This window comes from Mustelus asterias, chromosome 24, assembly GCF_964213995.1.
Source record: "Mustelus asterias chromosome 24, sMusAst1.hap1.1, whole genome shotgun sequence".
Classification (NCBI taxonomy): Eukaryota; Metazoa; Chordata; class Chondrichthyes; order Carcharhiniformes; family Triakidae; genus Mustelus; species Mustelus asterias.
This window is the reverse complement of record NC_135824.1, coordinates 35,517,781-35,543,238: the sequence shown is the minus strand read 5'-3', so window position 1 is coordinate 35,543,238 and position 25,458 is coordinate 35,517,781. Positions and strand designations below refer to the sequence as shown.

Genomic DNA, 25,458 nt, shown 5'->3' with positions numbered 1-25,458 from the left:
TGGCCCATTGAGCCAGCACCAACAACAATCCAACCCATCCCCATAACACCACGTAATTACTCTGCATCCCCCTGATGCTAAGGGGCAATTTAGCCTGGCCAATCAACCTAAACCACACATCTTTGCATTGTGGGAGGAAACCCACGCAGACACAGGGAGGACGAGCAAATTCCACAGAGTGACCCGAGACCGGAATTGAACTCGAGTCCCTGGCACTGCGGGGCAGCAGTGCTAACCACTGTGCCACCATGCTGCGTGTTTAGATATGCCATTGCGTGACATTGTGGTTCCTACCCCTCGGAGATTCCGCCAACAGTGTCACAAGGAGCAGTGGCCATTTCTGGAACTGCAGCATCCACCAGCGCAGCGATAATGGAGCAGACCGAGGGTGCAGTAAGTGGGTTCGGGGCTCGCTGGAGCCAATCAGGCAGGTCCCAGTGACGGGGATGGGATTGGTCCAGAGAGTAGGGGGTGGCCTTCTTGCAGGGAGGCTACCAGGTTTTACTGAATGTAGTCTAAGGTGCAATTTAGCATGGCCAATCCACCTAACCTGCACATCTTTGAACAGCATGGTGATGCAGAGGTTAGCACTGCTGCCTCACAGTGCCAGGGACCCCAGGTTCAATTCTGGCTTCGTTTGTCTGTCTGTGTGGAGTTTGCCCATTCTCCCCGGGTCTGCGTGGGTTTCCTTGGGTGCTCCGGTTTCCTCCCACAGTCCAAAGGTGTGCAGGTTGGGTAGATTGGCCATGCTAAATTGCACCTAGTGTCAGGGGGGATTAGCAAGGATAATGTGTGGGGTTACAGGAATAGGGCCTGGTGGGATTGTGGTCAATACAGACTCGATGGGCTGAATGGCCTCTTTCTGTAATGTAGAGATTCTAAGATTCTATGAAACCAGACCACCCGGAGGAAACCCACGCAGACACGGGGAGATCATGCCACACAGGCAGTCACCCAAGGCTAGACTCGAACCCGTGTCCCTGATGTTGTGAGGCAGCAGTGTTAACCACTGGGTCACTGTGCCGCCCGTAAAGGTAGCAGTGAAAGTAGAAAGAGCCCTTGTGGACATTAATTGGCCACTTAAAGGTCTCAACTGCCCTCAGAGTGGGCACATTGTCTGCCACCTTCTCCTGTGACTAGTAAAATGCCAGCAGAGGTGGGGGAAGGGAACAAGCACAGCATCCCCTGCTCACCCTTCTGACTTTGTGCCACCTTCCCTCCACCCAGTCTGTTCCCAGGGTTCATAACATTCCAGCCAGAGGTCCAACTCCTATATACCAGCTTTGCAGCTACTTGGCAGACACGTCCATGGCCCAACAGATATTTCGAGAGATCAGAACATCTTGTTGACAGGTCAAATGCAGGATGCAAGATTAATCAAGTTATGAAAGAATGACACAGGGTCTTCCCAAATGGATTATTTCCATTGGTTGACAGGTGAAGAATGAGAAACCATAGCTACAAGGTGATGCGCGATTGATTCACACGGGAGGCTAGAACGTACCCGGGAATAAAGGCTTTTATTCACTACAAATAGGAGCACACTACTCAACATATTATCCCATCAATCCCATCAATATGGGCGGCACGGTAGCACAGTGGTTAGCACTGCTGCTTCACAGCTCCAGGGTCCGGGGTTCGATTCCTGTCTCAGGTCACTGTCTGTGTGGAGTTTGCACATTCTCCTCGTGTCTGCGTGGGTTTCCTCCGGGTGCTCCGGTTTCCTCCCACAGTCCAAAGATGTGCGGGTTAGGTTGATTGGCCAGGTTAAAAAAAAATTGCCCCTTAGAGTCCTGGGATGCGTAGGTTAGAGGGATTAGCGGGTAAAATATGTGGGGGTAGGGCCTGGGTGGGATTGTGGTCGGTGCAGACTCGATGGGCCAAATGGCCTCCTTCTGCACTGTAGGGTTTCTATGATTTCTATGATCCCAGACTAAAGACTACTAGGAAGTAGCAGTGACCTTTATACTCCTGTAAGAAGGCGGAGTCCTGGGCGGAGCCGAACGGAGTGTACCACATAAACAGTAATAACAGGTGGAACACCCAACAACCCTAACCCCAACAGCAACGAGAGTAACATATATACAAGTACCCATAGTGGTAACCATCTATGGTTCACCACACAAGGTTAAACATAAGGGCCATGGTTTTCCTGGCTTGCCGCACCCATCAATGGGCGGAGAAAGTCGGTAACATCATGTGAGAGCCGAGAAATCAGGATTGTGCCTGATTTCCCGACTCTGGCAACCTTACCGGCACCGGATATCCAGCGCAATCAGCCTCTCACCCATATCCGGCGAGGCGCTGAATTAGTATTCAAATATGTTAAAATGCTAATTTACATGATTTTAGCGAGACCGGGACGCAGTCATCCCAGCTCACTTGCCTTTGTGGCCTCGCCGGTAGAACCAGAGGTTATTGAGGCCCCCTGGGGAGGTTGAGGACAAAGGGGGGCAGTGCCCCTTGGGCAGTGCTAGCCTGGCACTGCCAGTCTGGCACCTTGGCACTGCCCACTCCACTGCACGGGCTGGTTGGGTTGAAAGGACTGCTTCTGGTTATGATTTCTGTATACTCCAAAGTGAGCTCTTTGTAAGGCCAACACTTGGCCTGTGAAAACTTGAAAATGTCCTGAGAAAGAACATGTCTCCGCTGTGTCGGTTTAATATGACAAGAATATTGTGTTAATAGTGATTGAATTTATAAAGTGCAGTGTGCTAAATCTTTCAGTAAGATTGTGTACTGTGCAATAACCATTTCTTTTGGAAAAAGACTTACATCTTCAAGGAACAATATATCACAAATTGGATCTTGAGCGAACAACAGAACAACATTTTGCTTGCTCAATAACTTGACTTCTTTTCCCACTAAGGATGCATGTTTGGCTTCAGTGTTCGCCTCTGCATGTGGCAGACTGACTGAATCACACCTCTGTGTCTGGTCTGTTTGCTTTGGGCTGTCTCTCTATGCTGTAATTCACAGCAGGCCTGCCACTACATAGGGTTTATTCAGAAACATCTGCCCAGAAGTGCTCTGGCAAATTCTATGAAAGGTGTCATTTACTTGTGTCAAACAGGCCCAGTTGATGGGAGTTTTTCAAATTTCCAGGTGACTGATAGTGACCAGGAGGGTAGGAATGGCAGTGAGGTTTATATATACACCCCATTCAACGTGGGGAGTGAGTGTAGCACAGGAGACAGCCCTCACAATTACTCTGAGAAAGTTGACAAACTCTGACAATACAGAGTTAAAGCATTTTGATATGTTGGAGTCAGATGTACGTCAGTGAAAGTCCCAGGCAGAGACTGTGGTCTCCCGTTAACTTGTGCTGTGGAAACAGCTCCACAATCCAGGCACTGGAAAATAACAGACCTCTTTCATATACGGCTGTTAAGTACAAGAGGGTGGTAATTGGAACAGCCCAATCTAAATCATACAAGACCTCCGACTGGGGAAAAAAAAAGCCACAATTTCTGCTCAGGCGTGAGACAGGCTTTCTACAACCATCACTCTTAACTGGACTGTGTCCAGGAGAACAGCGAGCTTCAGTGTAGCTCTCAGCTCGGCTGCGACAGGGGGCCAAACAGAAGCAGGAGAAGGGATTGCTGCCGATGGTGGGTGAAGTTATCCACACCATGGTAAAGAGAGGGGCAGGTTAAGCTTGAGTCCTGCGAGGGTAAGTTTGTTCTCAATATCCTTGTGTAATACTTACTGAGTGAACGGCATTGGTTTACTGGAACTGGATTACACAGCTGACATATCCCAGTTACACAAACTATGTTATAATGGTGCGAAGGGCAGAGTTGTGGGATATGGGGAACACTGAATTTGACTGGGTCGAATTCCAAAGTCTACCCTCTTGTAAATGCTGTTAGAGGCTGAACCAGGATTTATAGCTGCATTCTCTTCATTATCTCAAATGTCTGTCCAAATATTCCTTTTGAAGTGCTTTTGTATAGAGTCCTTCTCTCTCCATATGTTGAATTAGCTCTCCCTCCTGTCAAACTGTTCTCCTCTCTGTCTTTCGGGTGAGATGTCTCCAACTTCCTGTTTGGGTGGCACGTTATTTAGGAGTTGGGTTTCCCCATGTCTCTCTCTGGCCAGTAATCATCCCTCATCACCAGCAACATACTGACCAACCTCTCATTCCTTACTATTTGTGGGATCTTGCTTTGCACATGCTAGCTGCTCCATTTGCACGCTTAAGGATAACTGCACTAGTAAAGCACTCCGTTGTCTTCCTGAGCTTGTGAGAGGCGGTATATAAATGCAAGTATTTTATTCTCTGTGTGGATCAATACTCTCCACATCTAACGGACAGTGAGTGTCAGTATCATGATGCATAGGCCTCACGATTGTATGGGACAGACCAAGTGGACCAGCTGGTTTCCATATCTGTCCAGATCATACGTTTGCATGTTCCTGTTTACTTTTTGAGTTACTGAGGGGCTTGCAATCTCTGCACTTTGAACAGATCTTGGGTATATCGGAACGGGATGAGAGCGCTTAGTCCCTTGATCCTGTTCTGCCACTCAATCAGACCATGCTGAACTTAACTCCATCTATCTGTTTTTCCCCAATTCTCAAACACACCTGAATCATAGAATCATAGAAACCCTACAGTACAGAAAGAGGCCCTTCGGCCCATCGAGTCTGCACCGACCACAATCCCACCCAGGCCATACGCCCATATCCCTACATATTTACCCACTAATCCCTCTAACCTACACATCTCAGGACACTAAGGGCAATTTTAGCATAGCCAATCAACCTGACCCGCACATCTTTGGACTGTGGGAGGAAACCGGAGCACCCGGAGGAAACCCACGCAGACACGAGGAGAATGTGCAAACTCCACACAGACAGTGACCCAAGCCGGGAATCTAACCCAGGTCCCTGGAGCTGTGAAGCAGCAGTGCCAACCACTGTGCTACCGTGCCGCCCCTGCTTAATGAAAACCCGTTGATCTCAGTTCTGAGATTTTCAGTTGAACCCCGTTCTCAACAGCTTTCTGGGGAGAAAGATTCTCATTTCCTCTCCCTTCTTTTTGTGAAAATGTCATCAGCCCTGGAAAGCTTGCGTCTTGTGCAGTGACCTTTCCACCTGAGGATATAGCTCCTCTCCGTCCAACTTATCAAATCCTTTAATCAACTTAATGTTTATGCCAAACTTCCACTACACAGCTTAAATTCTCCAACCGATGTTGGCTTAAAAGTGGCAATGAACTATTGGTTTTAAATTTGTTAATGCTCGCATTAATGTACACGGATAGGAAACCCTTCATATGTTATTGTCATGTCATACGATTTTATCTTACTTAACTTCTTAAAAATTGATATTTAACATATGTTCATGAATTACATCTGGTCAGAATGCCCATTACTCAAAGTGCAGCCATCTGATCTAAGTACAGATGGACAAACATGAACTTATTACTCAGGAGACCATTTTGTGGAGTGTAAATATAGGGTAGACATTGACTGTGTGATAGCGTAAAACGGATGATAGTGAATCGACAGCCAGTGTTATGCCAAGCCAATGGAAATAAACTATCACTCAAAGCCAAGGTCAACCCCTTAGTCTTTAGCTGCTGGAAGGGACGATCCTTAGTTTTATTCGTTCCCTGGATGTGGGCATCACTGGCAAGACTGGCTTTACTGTCTATCTGTAGTTACCCTGAAAGGTGGCTTGGCACAACTCAGTGCTAGGCTACTTCGGATGGCAGTTAAGAGTCAACCATGTTGATATGGGGTTGAAATCACATGTCGGACAGGTTGGGTAAAGACATCCAGTTTCCTTCCTAAGGGATGTTAATAAACCGGATGGGTTTGGAATGACAACCTGGCAGTTTCACAGTCCCTTTCACCGATACCAGCATTACATTTCTAGATATTCGACATTGAATTTAAATTCACCAGCTGGCGTGACGGGGGGTTTGAACTCACAGGGCGGGATTTTTCAACCCTTTGAGCCAGTGGAATCATCTGTTCCGCTGAAGGCAAATCCCTAAGAGAAAAGGTCCAATCTACCCCAAACAACACAAGACTGGGCGAAACAGCAAGCAGGGTGTTGCTGGGAGCAGAAATGGATGCACTGTAGGTTGTATCTGGTGTTACAGACAGGAGGAGGGTTAATTTAATCAGCACTAATTTCTCCTCTCGCCACCTGCCTGTAAACAGAAAGGTGTCTTGGTTTATCTCTCTCTTTATGAGCGGTGACATATTCCCCAACTCCTTGATGTGATTCAATTCCTAGGAATAACAGCAAACTCAAAATAGGACAAACTCAAATGCCAGAATTCTACCGCCCGCCCGCCAAGGGAATTGGAGCAGGCGAGAGGCGGATAATGGGAAGTTCCTTTGACCTCGGGTGGGATTTTCCAGTCTCAGTTCGAGCGAGGCCATAAAATCCCACCCAAAGATTTAGTTTATTTGCACGCTCATAAATTGTGGGGAGAAGGGTTCACAGCATCACATCCACACTCAGACAGTAAAGAGAGGAATAGAGAAAAAAAGATCTACACTGCAGAGACCACAGGGAAAATAAATATTGGTTCATGTGACTTCCAGAGTCCAGTATCATAGTCCAGTGAGGTATTCCTTCACGGAAGTCAGCAGACTGAAAACCTCGGTTGTAGATTTGACGTTTCTGGTGGTATAGACTTCAAACAATGAGATGGGCACGCAGGAGTAAATCAGTCTTGTCGGTGATGGCAAGGAACTCTCAACAGAAGTAGATGGGGCCAGGTGTCCAACCTGGGCAGAATATCTTTCCGTGTAGTTGCTGGTCAGATGCTAATGACTTGACTGAGATATTAAGCTTGACAAGGAAATATTCATTGCTCCACAAGCCAGAGGCCGAGGTCACATGACCCCCACCTCTCCACCGAGTCTTTAACAAAGGATGTGCATGCATTGGCTGGATCTCCCACACTGCTGAATGTCCCAACCATTATGAGTTGAAAGGAATGCTTAAGGGGCCTATTGGCTCAGCAGACCTTGTGCTATTGTCTTAAGAGACCCTGTGTCTCCTGCTGGCAAACTGGGGTTATCAATTGCAAATGGTCTTTTTGACGTTGGGCTGTGCACTCCACAGTTGTTTATTAGTGGCTCCTCAGAGATAACGAGGTATTCCTGAAACTACAAAGGGGCTTCTTTAGTTCTGAGGTCACACACAGACATAGGTTCAGCTGTGTGAAGGATCTTATCAGCCATGGTCCGGTTTATAGCAATGAGTATATATTTAATGAAAAGTTCAGTGTGAGGTTTTGGTGAATCATACTGTCCATTTCTATTTGCAATACACACAGACAGACACATGAACACAGCTCTCCCTATCCCTTGGATACCTACTTTCTAGGATGGTGCTGTTGGGAGCAATTGTTTTCCCATCACATTGAACTGAAGTTATGATGCAAGTAAGTCTACACTTCCCACTGCCTTGGAAATGCAGCCGACATAATCAAGGACCCATGCACCCCGGACATGCTCTTTTCCACCTTCTTCCATTGGGAAAAAGGTACAAAAGTCTGAGAACACATGCCAAACAACTCAAGAACAACTTCTTCTCTGCTGTTATCAGATTTTTGAATGGACCTACCATATATTAAGTTGTGATGTGGAGATGCCAGCGTTGGACTGGGGTGGGTTCAGTAAGAAGTCTCACAACACCAGGTTCAAGTCCAACAAGTTTATTGGTAGCACGAGCTTTCGGAGTGCTGCCCCTTCAACAGGTGAGTGCCAAAGATGAGTGCTACTCACCTGATGAAGGAGCAGCGCTCCGAAATCTTGTGCTACCAAATAAACCTGTTGGACTTTAACCTGGTGTTGTGAGACTTCTTACTATATTAAGTTGCTCTTTCTCTGCACCCTAGCTGTGACTGTAACACTACATTCTGCACTCTCTCCTTTCCTTCTCCCCTATGTACTCTATGAATGGTATGCTTTGACTGTCTGGCGTACAAGAATCAATACTTTTCACTAATACATGTGACAATAATAAATCAAATCAAATCAAATCAATCAAAAAGTGATGCCAAGCTTGAGTGAGAGACAAGTAAACGTTAGTGCGCTCTGGAAAAAAACTCAGCAAAGAAAGAAGGAACTTGCATTTCATAAAACCCTTCACAACATCAGGATGTTCCAAAATCCTTTGCAGCCAACAAAATATTTTTGACTTGCCAATACTGTTGCCATGAGGGAAACAACTTGCACACAGCAAAGTGTAACAGCTAAAACATGATGATGATTGTGATGTTAATTGAGGGATCAATATTAGCCAGGTAAATAAAAGGGCCTGGGGTCCTTTACATCCACCTGAGGGGGCAGATGGAGCCTTGGTTTAATGTCTCATTTGAAAGAGGATTTGGCTCCTGAGTTGTTTGACAGCTTTCGCTCTGGTCAACATTTATCCCTCAAACAAAATGGATTAAACAGTTATTCATCTCACTTTACCATCTGGGATCGTGCCATACTCGGGCTGGTCACTGTGTTTGCCCAGGGTGACAACAGTGCGAGCTCTTTGAGACATCTCTGGAAGATTATGATGAGGCACCATTTAAGTCTGTGGTGGCACAGTGGTTAGCACTGCTGCCTCACAGCAGCAGGGACCTGGGTTCGATTCCAGCCTTGGGTGACTGTGTGGCATTTGCACGTTCTCCCCATGTCTGCGTGGGTTTCCTCCAGATGCTCCGGTTTCCTCCCACATTCCAAAGATGTGCGGGTTAGGTTGGCCATGGACTAGCAGGGTAAATACACAGTGCTACAGGGATAGGGCCTGGAGGGGGGGAGGTGGGGGGGGTGGATTGTTGTCGGCGCAGGTTCAATGGGCTGAATGGCCTCTTTCTGCACTGTAGGGGTTCTATGATTCTATGAATGTATCTAAAGCTGCTCCCAGTGATTTGAAGTTGTGGAAATTCACATTCGAAAAGAGGCCCCACAACAAATGATCAAACCAGGGATGTGAAGTGAACACCTCGATCGCACAACTGCTGCCTGTGAGAGGAGAACACTTTCTGCAGCTCAGTGAATCAGCAAAGGCAGATCTCAGGCATGAGGCTCCAGCCTTCAATACACAGCTCTCTCTTCAGAACGAAGCATACCTGAGGAGGAATGCCAATTTCCTTAAATAAATCAAGCTACAATTTTCCAGGAAGTACATGTTTGGGTGGAGACAAGTCTAAACAACCAGAGTGTTTCATTGAGACAGCAGTGAGCTTGTGACTGGATGAATCATTGGTTGTTTTATAAAGCTCCTGTTTTAGTTGAGATGTGGTTACAGCTGCAATCTTAACACAGGAGAGAAATTGGAAAGTACTGTGAGCTGGAGGCTTGCGAACCTGGCACCTGCACGAAATACCCTGATTTTAAATATAGGCAGTCCTCGACTTTACAATGTTCGAGTTATGACGAATGGCACTCCCCACATTTGTAAACTGACACTCTGTTTCGAATTTACAACCCCGGTTTTGACTTTACGTTGCCACACCAGTGACCAAGTTCAAACACTCACACATAGACATGGACATCGTGCACCAGCCATCTCCCTGAATCAAGACTTTTCCAACACACTTTTACTTGGGCGGCACGGTAGCACAGTGGTTAGCACTGCTGTTTCACAGCTCCAGGGACCTGGGTTCGATTCCCGGCTTGGGTCACTGTCTGTGTGGAGTTTGCACATTCTCCTCATGTCTGCGTGGGTTTCCTCCAGGTGCTCCGGTTTCCTCCCACAGTCCAAAGATGTGCGGGTTAGGTTGATTGGCCATGCTAAAATTGCCCCTTAGTGTCCTGGGATGCGTAGGTTAGAGGGATTAGCGGGTAAACTATGTAGGGATATGGGGGTAGGGCCTGGGTGGGATTGTGGTGGGTGCAGACTCGATGGGCCGAATGGCCTCTTTCTGTGCTGTAGGGTTTCTATGACTCTATGATCATAGAATCGTAGAACTCTATAGTGCTGAAGGAGCAATGCACCGACAACAATCCTACCCCGTAACCTCTTTCATTTGCTCTGCTAATCCCCTCGAAACTAAGGAGCAATTCAGAATGGCCAATCAACCTTACCTACACACCTTTGTATTAAGGGAGGAAACCGGAGAACCCGATGTCCAGGCCCCACCCCCCCAGCAGTGGCAATCACCCCACCCCCTCACATCGGCAGAACCACCCCACCCCCGGCTGAACCCCCCTGGGGTCAGACCACCCTCCCCCCCCGGAGGCAGGCTCCCCCCCGTGGCTGACCACCACCCCACCCGCCGCACCCCCCCCCCTCTCCCAGGCCTGCCCCAATCGCTGCCCTCCCTCCATCCCAGAACGATCCTGTCTGCACAGTGGCAGTGGGGCCTCCACCCCCACTGATCACCCCTAGGCCCCGCCCACAATTGGCCCCACCCCTTGGCATTGCCCAGTGCCCGATGGCCAGTCCAAGGTGCCCCCTGGATGTGGACACTTTGCCCCACAGGTAGTGCCAGGGGGCACAGGTTGACACTTCCAGGGTGCCCACGCCCAAGGGACACAAACCCCTGCTGCCTGACCCCCTGAGGGGCCCAATTGCCCCCCCTTCATTCCAGCGCAGTCTCCTGCTAGTTCCCCGAACGTGGGGAGCTAGTGTAAACCCCGCCGGAATGAAGTACTCCTGGCGGGGTGGGAGATTCAATTAAGACCCGAACGTTCCTGATACTCACATTGAAAACATATTTAAAATACATTTTAAAAAGATTTAAATGACTTACCTGTCTTCCCGCCGGTTTCCAGCGTGGTCTGACCGGCGACTGTTCGCCGGCTCTGGGAGATGCGCATGCGTTCCCGGCGCATGCGCAACTCCCAATTCAAGGCCGGCGACGCGCATCTCCCACCGCGACCCGCCAGGTTGCATTGGGAGAGTCGCGGCCGAAGTTACTGTGAAAATCCCCTAGTCGCCACACTCCGACGCCTGTTCGGGTGCACTGAGGGAGACTTTTTCATGGCCAATGTACCTAACCAGCACGTCTTTTGTACTGTGGGAGGAAACCGGAGCACCCGGAGGAAACCCACGTAGACACGGAGAGAGTGTGCAGAATCCGCTCAGGCAGTGACCCAAGCCGGGAATCGAACCCGGGTCCCTGGCTCTGTGAGGCAGCAGTGCTGCAAATCGGAGGACTGCCCGTACAACAGTAAATGCATTGGTCTTTTCAAAGCCCAACCTTCTCCATTGATTCTGCAAGCCTCGGGGACCAGCCTCACAGCTTTTGTCTGCACAGTCACCACTGATGGAATATATCATTTCTGACTAAACCTGGACACAGGATGTGACCTGAGCAGAGCTCTGTAATATTGGAACGTGGGTTCCTCTGGCTGATACCTGAGCCTATATTGAGACAATATTGTTCAGCCTTCACTTGGTTTGTTAATTGCTGCTGTCTAATATTTAGTCATGTTGGGCATTATGGCCTGGACTTTCACCACAGCATTATAGCGAAACGGCCCAGAAACCTCGAATCTGGAATTCCCGACCTCAAACACGGCACCTACCATTTTCACAGTCACAGGAAAGATTTTGGGCCAGGATGTACTTTTCATGGAAGCAGCTGTCCGTAGAAATCAACGCTGCCTCCAGCTATGTGTGGAGTTTGCACGTTCTCCCCGTGTCTGCGTGGGGTTTTCCTCCGGGTGCTCTGGTTTCCTCCCAAAGTCCAAAGATGGGCAGATTAGGTGGACTAGCCATGCGAAATTGTGTAGGTTAGAGGGATTAGCGGGGTAAATGCTTGGGGTTATCGGGATAGGGTTGGGTTTGGCCTGAGTAAGATGTTCTCCTGGAGAGTTGGGGCAGACTCGATGGGCCGAATGGCCTCCTTCTGCACTGTTCGGGGTTCTATGATTCTGTGGTTTTAGTGTGAGTGGTGTCTGAGACCCGATGTGCACAGATTAGACTTGATAGCAGCAAATGTGAACTTTGTGAATTTGGCTAGCCAGGGTATCCTTTTAGAGAGGTAAGGTATCCCTTTGGATATGGTACTGGGACACATTTGAGGGAGGTCAGGTGTCATTTGGAATTGCTAAAAGTAGATATAAGTGTGCATTGAACATGCATAACCTCATTGGAACTGTCAAAAACACCTGTTAAAGGTGTTTGGATGAACTGTCAAAGGGAGCAGTCACGCTGTCAAGGCATTTAAAATGCCTGCCATTTAAATTTTTGAAAAAACTGTCTAGAGTTTAAAAAACCAATTATTGCTCGATACTTCACTCTTGCTGTTTCTTTTACAAAAGTTTCAGGGCTGCCATTACTAGATTAGTGCTGCATTATTGATTTTGCAATGGTTCATTATCACAGTTACTTGATTGACAGTGCCAGATGTTTATGGATTCTTTGAAGTGGGACTATGAATCCCAGTGCTTGTTTTATAAGGGATTATGTAGTTGAAGGAATGTAAATGTGGTAAATTAATTTTTATGACTAAGTGTTGTTGTTTAATGGAGTCTGCAATAGATACTTAGAACTTTATTTCATTAAATCTCAGCATGGGCCCCTGAGGTTTGCCCACTGTGAATACTGGATGAGTTGCCATGGTAGGTGCAAGGACAAAGGGTGGTTGGTGGGGGCATGAGTTGGCATGATTTGGCACAAAGTTGGTATGGGGGCTATAACAGGACCTGGAATGGGTGGGGTGCATGGGTTGTAATAGAACATATGAGGGGTCATGGGAGGTGGGTTGAGAGTCATAGGTTAAATTGGAGTTTATGCGGGGTCATAGGAGGTAGGGAGAGGATGGAAGGTTGGCATTAAGTGTATGAGTGCTACATGGGAAGGTTGGGGGATATGGGTTGGCATGGATGGAGTGTGTGTGTGGAGGAGGCGCGAGCGGTGAGGGCTGGGTTGCGGTTTATGATTTTTAAAAACTTTGATTCAGTGCCAGTGCACTGTGGCAGACCATCCGCCCAGCCGGCCTCCACCTCTGGCATCCTCCGCACCCATTCTGGGGTTACCCAGTCCAAATCCCACAGAACCCCACCACGCTGGAAAGAAAATCCAACTTACTGGGGCACTTTGCCTGGATGGGATTTGTGGATCCGGGAAATGTTCCAAGTAAGAACTCCCAAACCCAGGGGCAAAAATTCAGAAGCAGGTCAACTAAAAGCGCCAGGTCTCTTTGGCAGATTAGATGTCACACCTTGTTTAGACCTAAATGCAGTTCTGTTCTTTCCAATTTACTGAGCACTGAGTTACTGTTCAGCAACATAATCTCCATTGATTCATGTTACTGCTTATTAATGGCACTGGAAGCTGTAGTCAATGTTAATATGCAAAATTAAATCACTTACAACTCCTGTAAAAAAAATCTATACCCCAGGCTCTGGAAAAATAGGGTAATTTCAGCATTAACATCAAGGAGCTGAGTGAAGCATTTGATGTCGTTTAGAGGGTTGGGCATTGTGAAATTCTACAGGGCGACACGGTAGCACAGTGGTTAGCACTGCTGCTTCACAGCTCCAGGGACCTGGGTTCGATTCCCGGCTTGGGTCACTGTCTGTGTGGAGTTTGCACATTCTCCTTGTGTCTGCGTGGGTTTCCTCCAGGTGCTCCGGTTTCCTCCCACAGTCCAAAGATGTGCAGGTTAGGTTGATTGGCCATGTTAAAATTGCCCCTTAGTGTCCTGAGATGCGTAGGTTAGAGGGATTAGTGGGTAAATATGTAGGGATATGGGGGTAGGGCCTGGGTGGGATTGTGGTGGGTGCAGACTCGATGGGCCGAAAGGCCTCTTTCTGTACTGTAGGGTTTCTATGGTTCTATGACACAAAATGGACAGTAGCAAATTATCGACCAGTCATCCCCAACACCCCCACCCCCCCACCCTCCTACCCTCTCCCCCCCCCCAACAGCTGGGCCAGTGCTACCAAAACCAACGTTGCAGATCAGACTATTGATGCCAATATTAGCCAAGGCCTTGGCAAGCAGACTAGACCAGAAAGGCTCAGTGGTTACACCAGCTGTTTTGCTCGGTTTTCAGTCACAGTGACCTCATCGTTGTGCAGGATCAGCGCGTTGTGGCGACAGGTGAGTTCTGAGGTGGAGGCCAAGGCACTGGATCTCTGCAGGTACAATGGTGCTAGTAGTCGGGGGAAACTCTTTGATTTGATTTATTATTGTCACATATATTGCCTTACAGTGAAAAGTATTGTTTCTTGTGCGCTATATAGACAAAGCATACCATTCATAGAGTACATAGGGGAGAAGGAAACGAGAAAGTGCAGAGTTCATTGTTACAGTCATAGCTAGGGTGTAGAGGAAGATCAACTTAGTGCGAGGAAGGCTCGTTCAAAAGTCTGACAGCAGCAGGGAAGAAGCTGTCCTTGAGTCGGTTGGTACGTGACCTCAGACTTTTCTATCTTTTTACCCACGGAAGAAGGTGGAAAATATTGGGTGAGATTCTCCGGCCTCCCGCCGTGTCTCCCCCGCTGGCGGGAGGTGGCGCAGTGTTTGCCAGCAGCGGGATTCTCTGGTCCTGCCACTGTCAATTGGAATTCCCATCAACATCACCCCACGCTGGCGGGAAACCTGTGGGCAGGGGAGCGGCCCCCCTGCCCCTGCCCCCCACCCCCCATCCCTGTAATCCCACACATTTACCATGGCTAATCCATCTAACCTGCACATCTTTGGACTGTGGGAGGAAACCGGAGCACCCGGAGGAAACCCACGCAGACATGGACAAACTCCACACAAACAGTGACCCCAGGCCAGAATTGAACCCGGGTCCCTGGTGCTGTGAGGTAGCAGTGCTAACCACTGTGTCACTGGGCTGCCCATCCACTCTCATGAAGTTAAATTTCACCTTGTTGTTCTGCCATATACACAATTAAGTGTGCTAAAATGGATCGATTAGTGAAGGATTGCAAGCACAATCTAGCACACAATTGTCTACATTTACACTGCGATTTGGAATTTCTATGTTGTTGTACGTGTGGCACGGTGGCACAGTGGTTAGCACTGCTGCCTCACAGAGCCAGGGACCCAGGTTCAATTCCTGGCTTGGGTCACTGTCTGTGTGGAGTTTACACGTTCTCTCCCTGTGTCTGCATGGGTTTCCTCCAGGTGCTCCGGTTTCCTCCCACAATCCGAAACTTGTGCATTGGCCATGTTAAATTCTCCCTTAGTGTACTCGAACAGGTGCCAGAGTGTGGCGACTGGGGTATTTCATAGTAACTTCATTGCAGTGTCAATGTAAGTCTACTTGTGACTCTAATAAATAAACTTTAAGCTTTTCTCATAACCGTCGATGTAACCTCCCAGAAAGAAAGTGAAATTTGTGTTCAGCGCAAATGCTGGCTTTGCCTGTGACATCCAAATCCCATGAAAAAAATAAAGAAAGTATTGATACATAGCATTCAGCATGAGTAACGGGTTCTGTCTGAGACAGTACAAATGGGAGTGTGCAATGTTCCAAAAATGAGTGCGGTCAAATATCTAGATCAAGAAGTTCCCACATGCTTGGAGTATTTATGGAGAATCATTGTGGTACCTGTGTGTCATTAACAGAGATAGTGGCTGCGATATATATTCCTCTTCGACAGATATGGAAGCTTCTGGAGATGGGCTTGTTCACTCTAACCTTCCCCCTTTTCACATTTTCAGGCAGTGTGTATCGGTGTGAAAAAGGAGCAAGATCCTTCTTCATGCTGGCAAGGGGAGCGAAAATCCGACAGAATCCAACAGAAATGTTTTACTCCTGCAACAGCAGACAGAAGAAAAGGGAGGCAAGCTGCTCCCAGAAGAGTGCATTCAGTGAAAGCAGCAAAAAGTCCAGAAAGTTTGGGGTGATTTCCAAAACTTTCTTGCTGTGTAGCTCAAAAAGCAGCGATGACAAAGCAAGTACGGAGGAAAATGATTCTGCAGCAGAGGGTGACGAGCCTGAAGGGGTCAGTGAATTATCTGTTAATGACCCCAAATCGCGAGGGATTTCACAAGCCCAACAGAAGAATCTGAATCTTAAAGACCCCGCGATTCAAAGTGAGCTGAAACCGAGTGGAATTGGGTCCGGAAAGGGTATCGGGAAAAACCATCTTCTTCAGGTGAGTGAGTACACCACACAGGGCAGGACTGAAACTCGCAGACACTGTAAATACTACTCAGTCATTTCCTGTGGAGATTGCTGATGTAGCTTTGGAAGGAAACCTTTGTATTAACCTGTCACTTTACAAGAACGAACCAACTTGTTACGTAGACGGGTACACTTTCCAATCTTCTGAAAATTTCCAACCTTCTAAGGGAAGACAGTGGTAGCAGTGGTATCATCACTGAGCTAGTAATCCAGAGACCCAGGGTAATACTCCGGGGACCTGGATTCAAATCCCATGATGTGGAGATGCCGGCGTTGGACTGGGGTGAACACAGTAAGAAGTCCCACAACACCAGGTTAAAGTCCAACAGGTTTATTTGGTAGCAAATACCATAAGCTTTCGGAGCACTGCTCCTTCGTCAGATGGAGTGGAAATGTGCTCTCAAACAGTGCACAGAGACACTGTCCTGTCTGGAGACAATACACATCTCTTTAACCTGTGTTTAATGCTCCCTCCACCCACATTGTCTGTACCTTTAAGACCTGGCTGGCTGTAGGGATTCGCATTCTAATCAGTATTCTGCAACTTGATTTTGTGTCTCTGTGCACTGTTTGAGAGCACATTTCCACTCCATCTGACGAAGGAGCAGCGCTCCGAAAGCTTATGGTATTTGCTACCAAATAAACCTGTTGGACTTTAACCTGGTGTTGTGGGACTTCTTACTGTGTTCAAATCCCACACCAGGAGATGGTGAAATTTGAATTCAATAAAAAAATCTGGAATTAAAAGTCTAATGACGACCATGAAATTGTTGTTGAACAAACCCATCTGGTTCACTAATGTCCTTGAGGGAATCCTTACCTGGTCTGGCCTACACGTGACTCCAGACCCACAGCAATGTGGTTGGCTCTTAACTGCCCTCTGAAATGGCCCAGCAGCCACTCGGTTCAAGGACAATTAGGGATGGGTGAAAATTGCTGGCTCAGAATTCGAAATAAGGAAGAAGATTTCATAATCAACTGTCTGGGACTTTTAACAGTTTAACATCAACATTGCAAACGTATTCAGCTGAAGGAGGAATCTAGTGTGACAGTCACTGTGTATAATCCATCCCAGCATTTCTGTCCCACGCACTTCACTGCAGCATAATCAGACAAAACTTGACATGGAGTCACACAAAGAAAGGGAATTACGGCAGGTTATCAAAAGTTTGAACCAGGTTTTAAGGTGAGTCCTGAAAGCAGAGGGGGAGATAGGGGCACGGTGAGGTTGGGGGAAGGAACTCCATTCTGCAGAAATTAAGCATTGGACAGCACAGGATGACAATGGGGCAAATAAAATTGCACATACACACAAGACTAGGATTGGAGGAATGTAAAGAGCTAGAGGAGGTTACAGAGATAGGAAGGGATTACATTGTGGCTGGATTTAAAAGCAGGGATGAGAATTATAATATTGAAGTGTGGCCTGACCGCCAGTGTAGCTTAGCCAGCGGAGAGGCGATGGGTGGATGGGACTTGTGAGTTAGGGTACGGGCAACAGAGCTTTAGATGAGCTCAAGTTTACAGAGGTGAAAGTTCAGAGACTTGGAATAGTCAAGTCTGGAATGAACAAAGTCATGGCTGAGTCCTCAGCAGCAGACGTCTGAGGCTGGGGTGGATACAGGTGATGATCTGAAGGTGAAAATGACGGGGATAAAGGATTAGAAGTTCAGATCACAGTTAAATAAGACATCAATGTTGCAAACTATCTGGTTCAGCCAAAGACAGTGACCAAGGGGAGAAATGGAATCGGTGGCAGGGCCTGATGGCAATGGGCAGAATTTTCCCTTTTTGAGGCAGAGTGTCACAGTGGGCGGGAGGAGACGTGTTGAAGCCAGAGGCCCAATGGCAGCTTTCTCTGCAGGATCATTAGCAACTTAGAAACAAAGCCAAAGGCTGGGATCCACGACATCACATTGGGGGGTAGGCTTGATCATTGCCAAGGGCAGAGCCGGGGCAATGCCAGGTGGTAGTGCCAAGGGGCAGTACTGAGGGCAGAGCCAGGGGGCAGAGCCAGGGGAAAGAGCCAAGGGGCAGTACTGAGGGCAGAGCCAGGGGGCAGAGCCAGGGGAAAGAGCCAGGGGGTAGTACTGAGGGCAGAGCCAGGGGGCAGAGCCAGGGGAAAGAGCCAGGGAGCAGAGCTGAGGGCAGTGCCAGGGGGCAGAGCCAGGGTCAGAGCCAGGGGGCAGAGCCAGGGGGCAGAGCCAGGGTCAGAGCCAGGGGGCAGTGCCAAGAGTCAGAGCCGGGGGCAGAGCCAGAGGGCAGTGCTGAGGGCAGTGCCGGGGACAGAGCCAAGGAACAGAGCCAGGGGGGCAGAGCCAGGGGGGCAGAGCCAGGGGGCAGAGGTAGGGGGCAGAGCCAGGGGGCAGTACTCAGGGCAGTGCTCAGGGCAGTGCTCAGGGCAGTGCCAGGAAGCTGACGTGTTTTTGAATGGTGTTGCTAAGGAGAATTAGATGAAAAATGGGGAGGTCAAGGGTAGATCCTTGGAGGAAACCAGAGATAACTGTGCAGGAGTGAGAGGAAAAGCCACTGCAGAAGCCATTGGTTATATTGTTAGTGTAGCATCTCCCATCCAATCAATCCCTTTAAAACAGTAAATAAAAGCAAGTGGTTCCCTTTATGAAGAATTCCGGGCAGAGTTCTCAGTGCGGATGAAACTACAGAAGGATTGGTAGCAGCGACATTGAATAAACCAGTTATCACACTGAGATTTGCTGCCTTTACCATTTATTCTGCCTCAGAGTTGGACTGGTGATGATGGGTTTGAGCAGATACATTGCAAACTGTTGCAGATGCACAGTTCCCATTTGGGCTGAAAGCTGTAATGTTCAGTGGAAAGAGTTGCCATGATGCCAGCAATATAATAATTTCACTGTGTGAGGTGAGGATTTTCAATGGGATGCATCTGCTTTCACCTCATCACAGTAGCAAACAATTAATGCATCAGTTTACCCTGTGCTTCCTCAGACCCTCTGAACAGTGAAGGGGTTAGGGAAGGGTATCCAGCGCATTCTCCTTTCTCATTAACATGGCAAGGCAGCCCCTATCTATTCGGAAAAGCCCCAGGTATTCAGAGGCAATGTGATGTGGACACAGAGGTCCAATATAATTGGCTCCATCCCCTTTACAGCCACAGAACAAGGGGAAGAGCATAACTCAGGCAAGGCACAGATGAACTTGCAACCCACATTGTATGATAAGATTACTGATGAATCAATCAGTGCTCATGATCATAAACCCTTTTTTTTTCACAGAGTTACAATAAGCCTTTTTGTGTTTGGATATGCTTTCTGTCTTTGTGATGCTTCTGTTGGTCATATTTTATATTGATTTTTTATGGAGCTAACATTTCCTGATAAAGTAAGGCTTTGTTGAGTTGTTCTGCATGATCATTTAGTTGCTCCGATTATGTAATTGGATTTGGTGTCACATTGCTTTAAGTCATGCAAATTCTCCAACTGTTACCAAAAAATTCGACAAAATCTCTTCTGGATTGGAGGGTAACTATAGAGCAAGATAGAGACCTAATTAATATGTACAAGAGTGGATCATGTATCAACTAATAGTTAACAGTGGATAGAGTTCATAATGGATCACTGGTGGCCGCACCACAGAGCACCACAAGTGAGTGTGACTAAAGGTGTAAGTACATTACTGGGAATGGAAAATGATCTGAATGTTTGCAAACCTCTGGAATTCCATTCTTAAACCTTTCCATCACTCCTCTGCCCACACATTTCTGAAAACCTACCTTTTTGATTCAGTTAGAATCATAGAATCTCTACAGTGCAGAAGGAGGCCATTCAACCCATCAAGCCTACACCGGCATCAATTCCACCCAGGTCTTATCCCTGTGACCCCATATATTTACCCTGCTAATCTCCCTGGCACTTAGGGGCAATTTAACATGGCCAATCCACCTGACCCACACATCTTTGGAGTGCGGGCGGAAACCGGAGCACCCGGAGGAAACTCACGCAGACACGGGGAGAACGTGCAAACTCCACACAGACAGTGACCCAAGGTCAGAATTGCACCCGGGTCCCTGGCGCTGTGAGGCAACAGTGCTGACCACTGTGCCACCGTGCCGCCCATAGTTGTCCTGATCCCTCCTCATTGGTGTCAAATAGTATGACTTAGCACTCCTGTGAAGAACCTTGGGATATAGAAAATAGGAGCAGGAGTAGGTTATTCGGCCCATCGAGCCTGCTCTGACATTCAATATGATCCATGGCTGATCCTTTATCTCAACACCAAACTCTTCCCGTCCCCCTTGATGCCTCTAGTGTTTAGAAATCTATTTCTTTCTTAAATACATGCAGTGACTTGGCCTTCTGTGGCAGAGAATTCCACATGCTCACCACCCTCTGAGTGAAAAAATGTCTCCTCTTCTCAGTCAATTCTCCCATTTCAGTCTGTGAGGGACCTGCATTTGTTGTCTTCACTAATCTTTTTGTTTTTATCTACTTTTCGAAGCTTTTATGTTACATACAAGTTTATTCTCAGCTTCTATCTTCCCCTCTTAATCAATCTCTTGGTCCTCCTTTACTGAATTCTAATCTTTTCTCAATCCCCAAGCTTGCTACTTTTTCTAGCAACTTTATATGATTCCACTTTGGATCCAATACTATTCTTGACTTTGTTAGCCATATTTGGGCCACTTTTCTTGTTGTGTTGTTGTACCAGAGAGGAACTGTTGCAATGCATGCATTCTTTCCTTAAATATTAACCATTGCCTATCCATTGTCAAGCCTTTCAATTAAGTTACCCAATCTGTCACAGCCGATTCACTGATCATGTCCTCATAGTTTCCTTTGTTTAGATTTAGAGCCCTAGTTTTTGATTGGACTTTCTATCTCAATAAAGAATTATATCATGTTATGGTCACTCTTCCCCAAAGGACCCCAGACAACATTTTTAATTAATCCCTTCTCATTGCACAATACCAAATCTTGGCGAGCCTGTTCCCTAGTTGGTTCCTCAACATTTTGGTCCAAAGGCCATCCTGTACACACTCCAGGAATTCATCAGCCACAGTATTACTGCTACTGTGCCTTTATGTAGATTAGGGTGGCACGGTGGCACAGTGGTTAGCACTGCTGCTTCACAGCGCCAGGGACGCAGGTTCGATTCCCGGCTTGAGTCACTGTCTGTGTGGAGTTTGCATGTTCTCCCCGTGTCTGTGTGGGTTTCCTCTGGGTGCTTTGGTTTCCTCCCACACTCCAAAGATGTGTGGGTTAGGTGGATTGGCCATGCTAAATTGCCCCTTAGTGTCAGGGGGACTAGGTAGGGTAGATGCATGGAGTTCTGGGGATAAGGCCTGGCTGGGATTGTGCTCGGTGCCGAATGGCTTCCTTCTGCACTGTAGGATTCTATGATTAAAGTCACGCATGACTGTAAATGTAGATTGTTGTGTGTTCCTGGCACAGCTGAAATTGCTAATAATTTTAGTGCTTAATAAGAAGCCATTCTGGTAAAAAAAAAGCTTACCTTGAATCTGAATTCATTACATTTGGATATTGTGGATTTGCTTTGCTGAATGTAAACAGCATGTGTTGCTTCGACAGGCGTCTGCACTGGGTGCCTGGAGGTTGTACATAGCCACAGGAGAAAAGGAATTAGGGATTAGGATTGGCGTGGATGGAAATGAACCCTCTACCATAACAGTTAACCATGTGATCAGCGGAGGCGCTGCCGACAGGTAATTCCCTCGATATGCGGGTGGCCCCTTCTCTGCTGAAGAATGGCCTCTTTTTCCTGCTCTTCAGTAACCTCAGATCAGCATCTGACCTCAGGTCATGCAGAGGTTAGAGTTTGACGCTAATGCTCGGAAGTAACTAGCTGCCAATGACCAGGGGCACAATGCACTGATATCAAACTCCCCTCTCTGTTACCAATTCTACAATGGGGTGAAAATTGGGCGTGCTCTCTAAAGGGTGAGTGGCAGACTTTGCCAGATTACCACTCCAGGTTAAGGGGAAAGTTCTACTCTGCTGTGTCACTGATAAAGTTAAAGTAAAGAGTGCTGCTTTTGGCATTTGTTCTTCCAGAATGGCCTTTCCTGCCTGGAGGGTTCATCAAATGTTGGGCATAAATGGGCAGCAAGACCCCAGAACGTCCATCCATGATGGCTAAACTAAGCTGCTAGGCGCTTGTCAAGTGCAGTTTTGGATTGGTGCAACTTCAAATTTAGACCATAAGACGCAGGAGCAGAAGTAGGACATTCGGCCCATTGAGTTTACCCCATCATTCAATGAGATCATGGCTGATCTGATGTGATAATCCTCAAGTCCACTTTCCCGCCTTTTCCCCATACCCCTGGATTCCCTGATTGATTAAAAATCTGTCTATCTCAGCCTTGAACATACTCAATGACCCAGCCTCTACAGCGTTACAGAATTCCACAGATTCACCAATTGGTATAAGATAGTTTCCTGGGTCAGTAGATCAACGTACATGAATGTATAGTAAGAAGTTTAACAACACCAGGTTAAAGTCCAACAGGTTTATTTGGTAGCAAAAGCCACACAGCTTTCCACATCTCCACATCATGAATGTATACACCCACCTCCATGATAGTGCACTCCAGAAACAGCTTTGCATTGGTAAAAGAAAGTGGAAAATAACTGCACCCTAAATGATAACGACAGCTCAGGCATGGAGAGCCGCCGTGTGGCTGAACTCTGAGACTCAACCAGCCCATGTGGTGAGGGGGCTCACAATGTACTGAGCGAATGGCTCTTTTTTCTCAATTTTCCATGTCAGTTATCCTATTTCATTCCAAAGGGAACCGGCCTTTGATGTTCAATGAGGAAAATTAGCATGATAACACTGACTGACTGCTGTAGGATTTTATCTGGAGTTTTCGAATGGTCTCACCTGGACTGTGGTGATTTTCTTCCATCTGCTAAATTCCTAATGTTCCTATTGAAAACATGAGTACTTAAGTCATGAGGCATTGCCTGAGCAAATGTTCTCTTCCACATTCCAAACCAAGGATGGGATTCTCCCAAAAAGATTCTAAGTGCCAAATTCACGTACAAACTGGAGTAAATCCCGCTGCTTTTTTCAGCAGGGTTTTCAGAATGAATCTCCCACACTCTGTGCACTGCAGAGGGCCCTAGCATGATTCTGGAGGCAGGGCCTATTCCTGCTGGAAGAGGCTGGCAGCATAGCGCTGAGCGGGCCACTGCGCATGTGCTGATCTGTCAGAGCGGAGATCGGCGTGTGCGCACTGGCCCCGCACTGCCGGCCTCCCGATTGCTGGCCAGCTCGATCAGTGGCCAGTCCTGCAGCCCCGCATCGCTGCCCCCCCAACCGCCCCCCCCCTCAACGGCCCGATCGCTGGCCACCCGGGCCAGCCTCGCACCCCCCCCCCCACCCACACCGACACCCAGCCCTTATCGCTGGTCTCCCTCCCTTTGTCACTGATCCCTCTGCCCTTTGTCCCCCACAAAGTGGCACCACCACATTAGGCACCGCTCTCATTGACACTGCCCGATGCCCGGTGGACACTGCCAAGCTACCCCCTGGGCATTGCCACTTTGTCTCTTGAGCAGTGCCAGGGGACCAGACTGGCACTGCCAAGCTGGCAATGCCCAGGAGGCACCCCCCCCCTTACCCCTGACCTCCTGGGGGGCCTTGATGGCCCTCCTTCACTCCAAAAGGGTCCGACCACCGGCTCCCCGCAAGTGGAGAGCTGTTGTAAACTCTGCTGGAGTGAACCACTCCTGGCCTGGGCGGGGAAAGCTCCAGCAGGCCCAGAGACTTCAGTCCAGGGCCCACTAATTACGTGTTAAATATATTATAATCAGCATTTGCTTAAATTATGCAACTCAATGTGGATATCTGGTGTGGAGCTGACGCTGCCGGAAATCCGGTGGCTGGAGACACCTGGAGGCCGTGGTGGCCAGCGGGGAGCCGGTGAAACGGGTACCGCTCGAGTCTCCCGGACCGTCCCCCAAATGTTTCATTTCTGATTTTTAAACACTTTGGGTGGTATTTTACCGTTTTTTTTGTCTAAGCGCTGGGCGGAGTTGAAACTGGGAGAGTCTCAGATCCATTTTTTGGGTGTGTTTTCAGCCCCACCCGCTCCCCCCCCTCCCCCCCCCCCCCCATCCCCCCACCCCCCCCCATACGCACTCTGGCTGCAGGATTTTGAGCAAGTCTGATTCTCACCGCAGAAGCCTGTGGGCGGGGCTTAACGCACCCAAAATCCTGCAGCTCCCATCGGAGTCTCCAACTGCGCATGCGCAAAAACCAAAATAAATGCTGCTTCCCCGCCAGATCCAGTAATTTGACGCACTGCCCAGCCCGGGGATGTCCTTGACACAGGTGTGGACAGCAGATTGTGAAATGCCACAGACATCTCCACTGGGGGTCTGGAAGGAGCCAGTGGCATAAAACTTTAAAGCAGCCGTCAATTTGACAGCCACTGAAAGTGGGTGCCCCCCCCCTCCCCCTCTCCCACCCTGAGGTGCCAAGTCCTGCAACAAGTGGCACAGGTGTTGCACTCTCTCCTTTCGGAGGTGGAGCCTTTGGCAGCGCACGGTGTCCAATATCTGTTCAAATGACAATCGTGTGCGGAACTGCCGGGTCTCCGGTCCCTCCTTCTCCTGCGCCCACCCCCCCACCGCCCCTCTGGGCGAATGGCAGCCACTTCCTGCCTCCTTCTACTCCTTAGTAAGAAGTCTAACAACACCAGGTTAAAGTCCAACAGGTTTATTTGGTAGCAAAAGCCACTAGCTTTCGGAACAGGCTGTCCCTTCAAGACAGCCTGTTCCGAAAGCTAGTGGCGTTTGCTACCAAATAAACCTGTTGGACTTTAACCTGGTGTTGTGAGACTTCTTACTGTGTTTACCCCAGTCCAACGCCGGCATCTCAACATCCTTCTACTCCTGCCAGTGGTAAGGCCTGGGTTTCCTGTGCCTGCAATTCTTCTCCTGCTCCTCCTCCTCAGCTCCAGCAGCAACCAAAAGAACAGCAAGATCGACCGGTTGCATCGCAAAAGCCATCTCGTCACTCTAAAAGGGGGGAGGGGGGGGAGGCGGGATTTGGAGAAGGGGAGAGTCTCATGGAGAGGTTAAAGAATGCTGCTTGCCCCTAGCCCAGCAACATACACTACCCACACTGCCCATTCCCCCCCACAGGCCTCCCAGCAACACAGCCCCACCATTCCCCACTTACACAGCCCCCCCATCCCCCAGCAACACAGCTCCCCCCGCCCATCCTCCCCCCAGTAACACACACCCAGAGCTCATGCAGTAGTGAGGACAGACGCTGCTGCTTGAAAAGTCCTGAGGTTGCGGCACTGCCATTTCAAAGGGCTTCCAGCACATCCCCCAACTGGAGCAGTGTGCACTAGGACCCAGCAGCATCCCCGCCACCTGAGG

General features: G+C 48.4%; 1 protein-coding gene across 1 annotated transcript in view; it reads left to right on the top strand.

The window, feature by feature from the left end:
- The first annotated feature begins 23,904 nt into the window (after window positions 1-23,904).
- il16 (interleukin 16) overlaps window positions 23,905-25,458 on the top strand; it is a 125,564-nt gene continuing 124,010 nt past the window's right edge. The window contains exon 1 of the mRNA XM_078241880.1: window positions 23,905-23,998. Coding sequence (XP_078098006.1) covers window positions 23,905-23,998 — 94 coding nt within the window. The remainder of the gene's footprint in view (window positions 23,999-25,458) is intronic.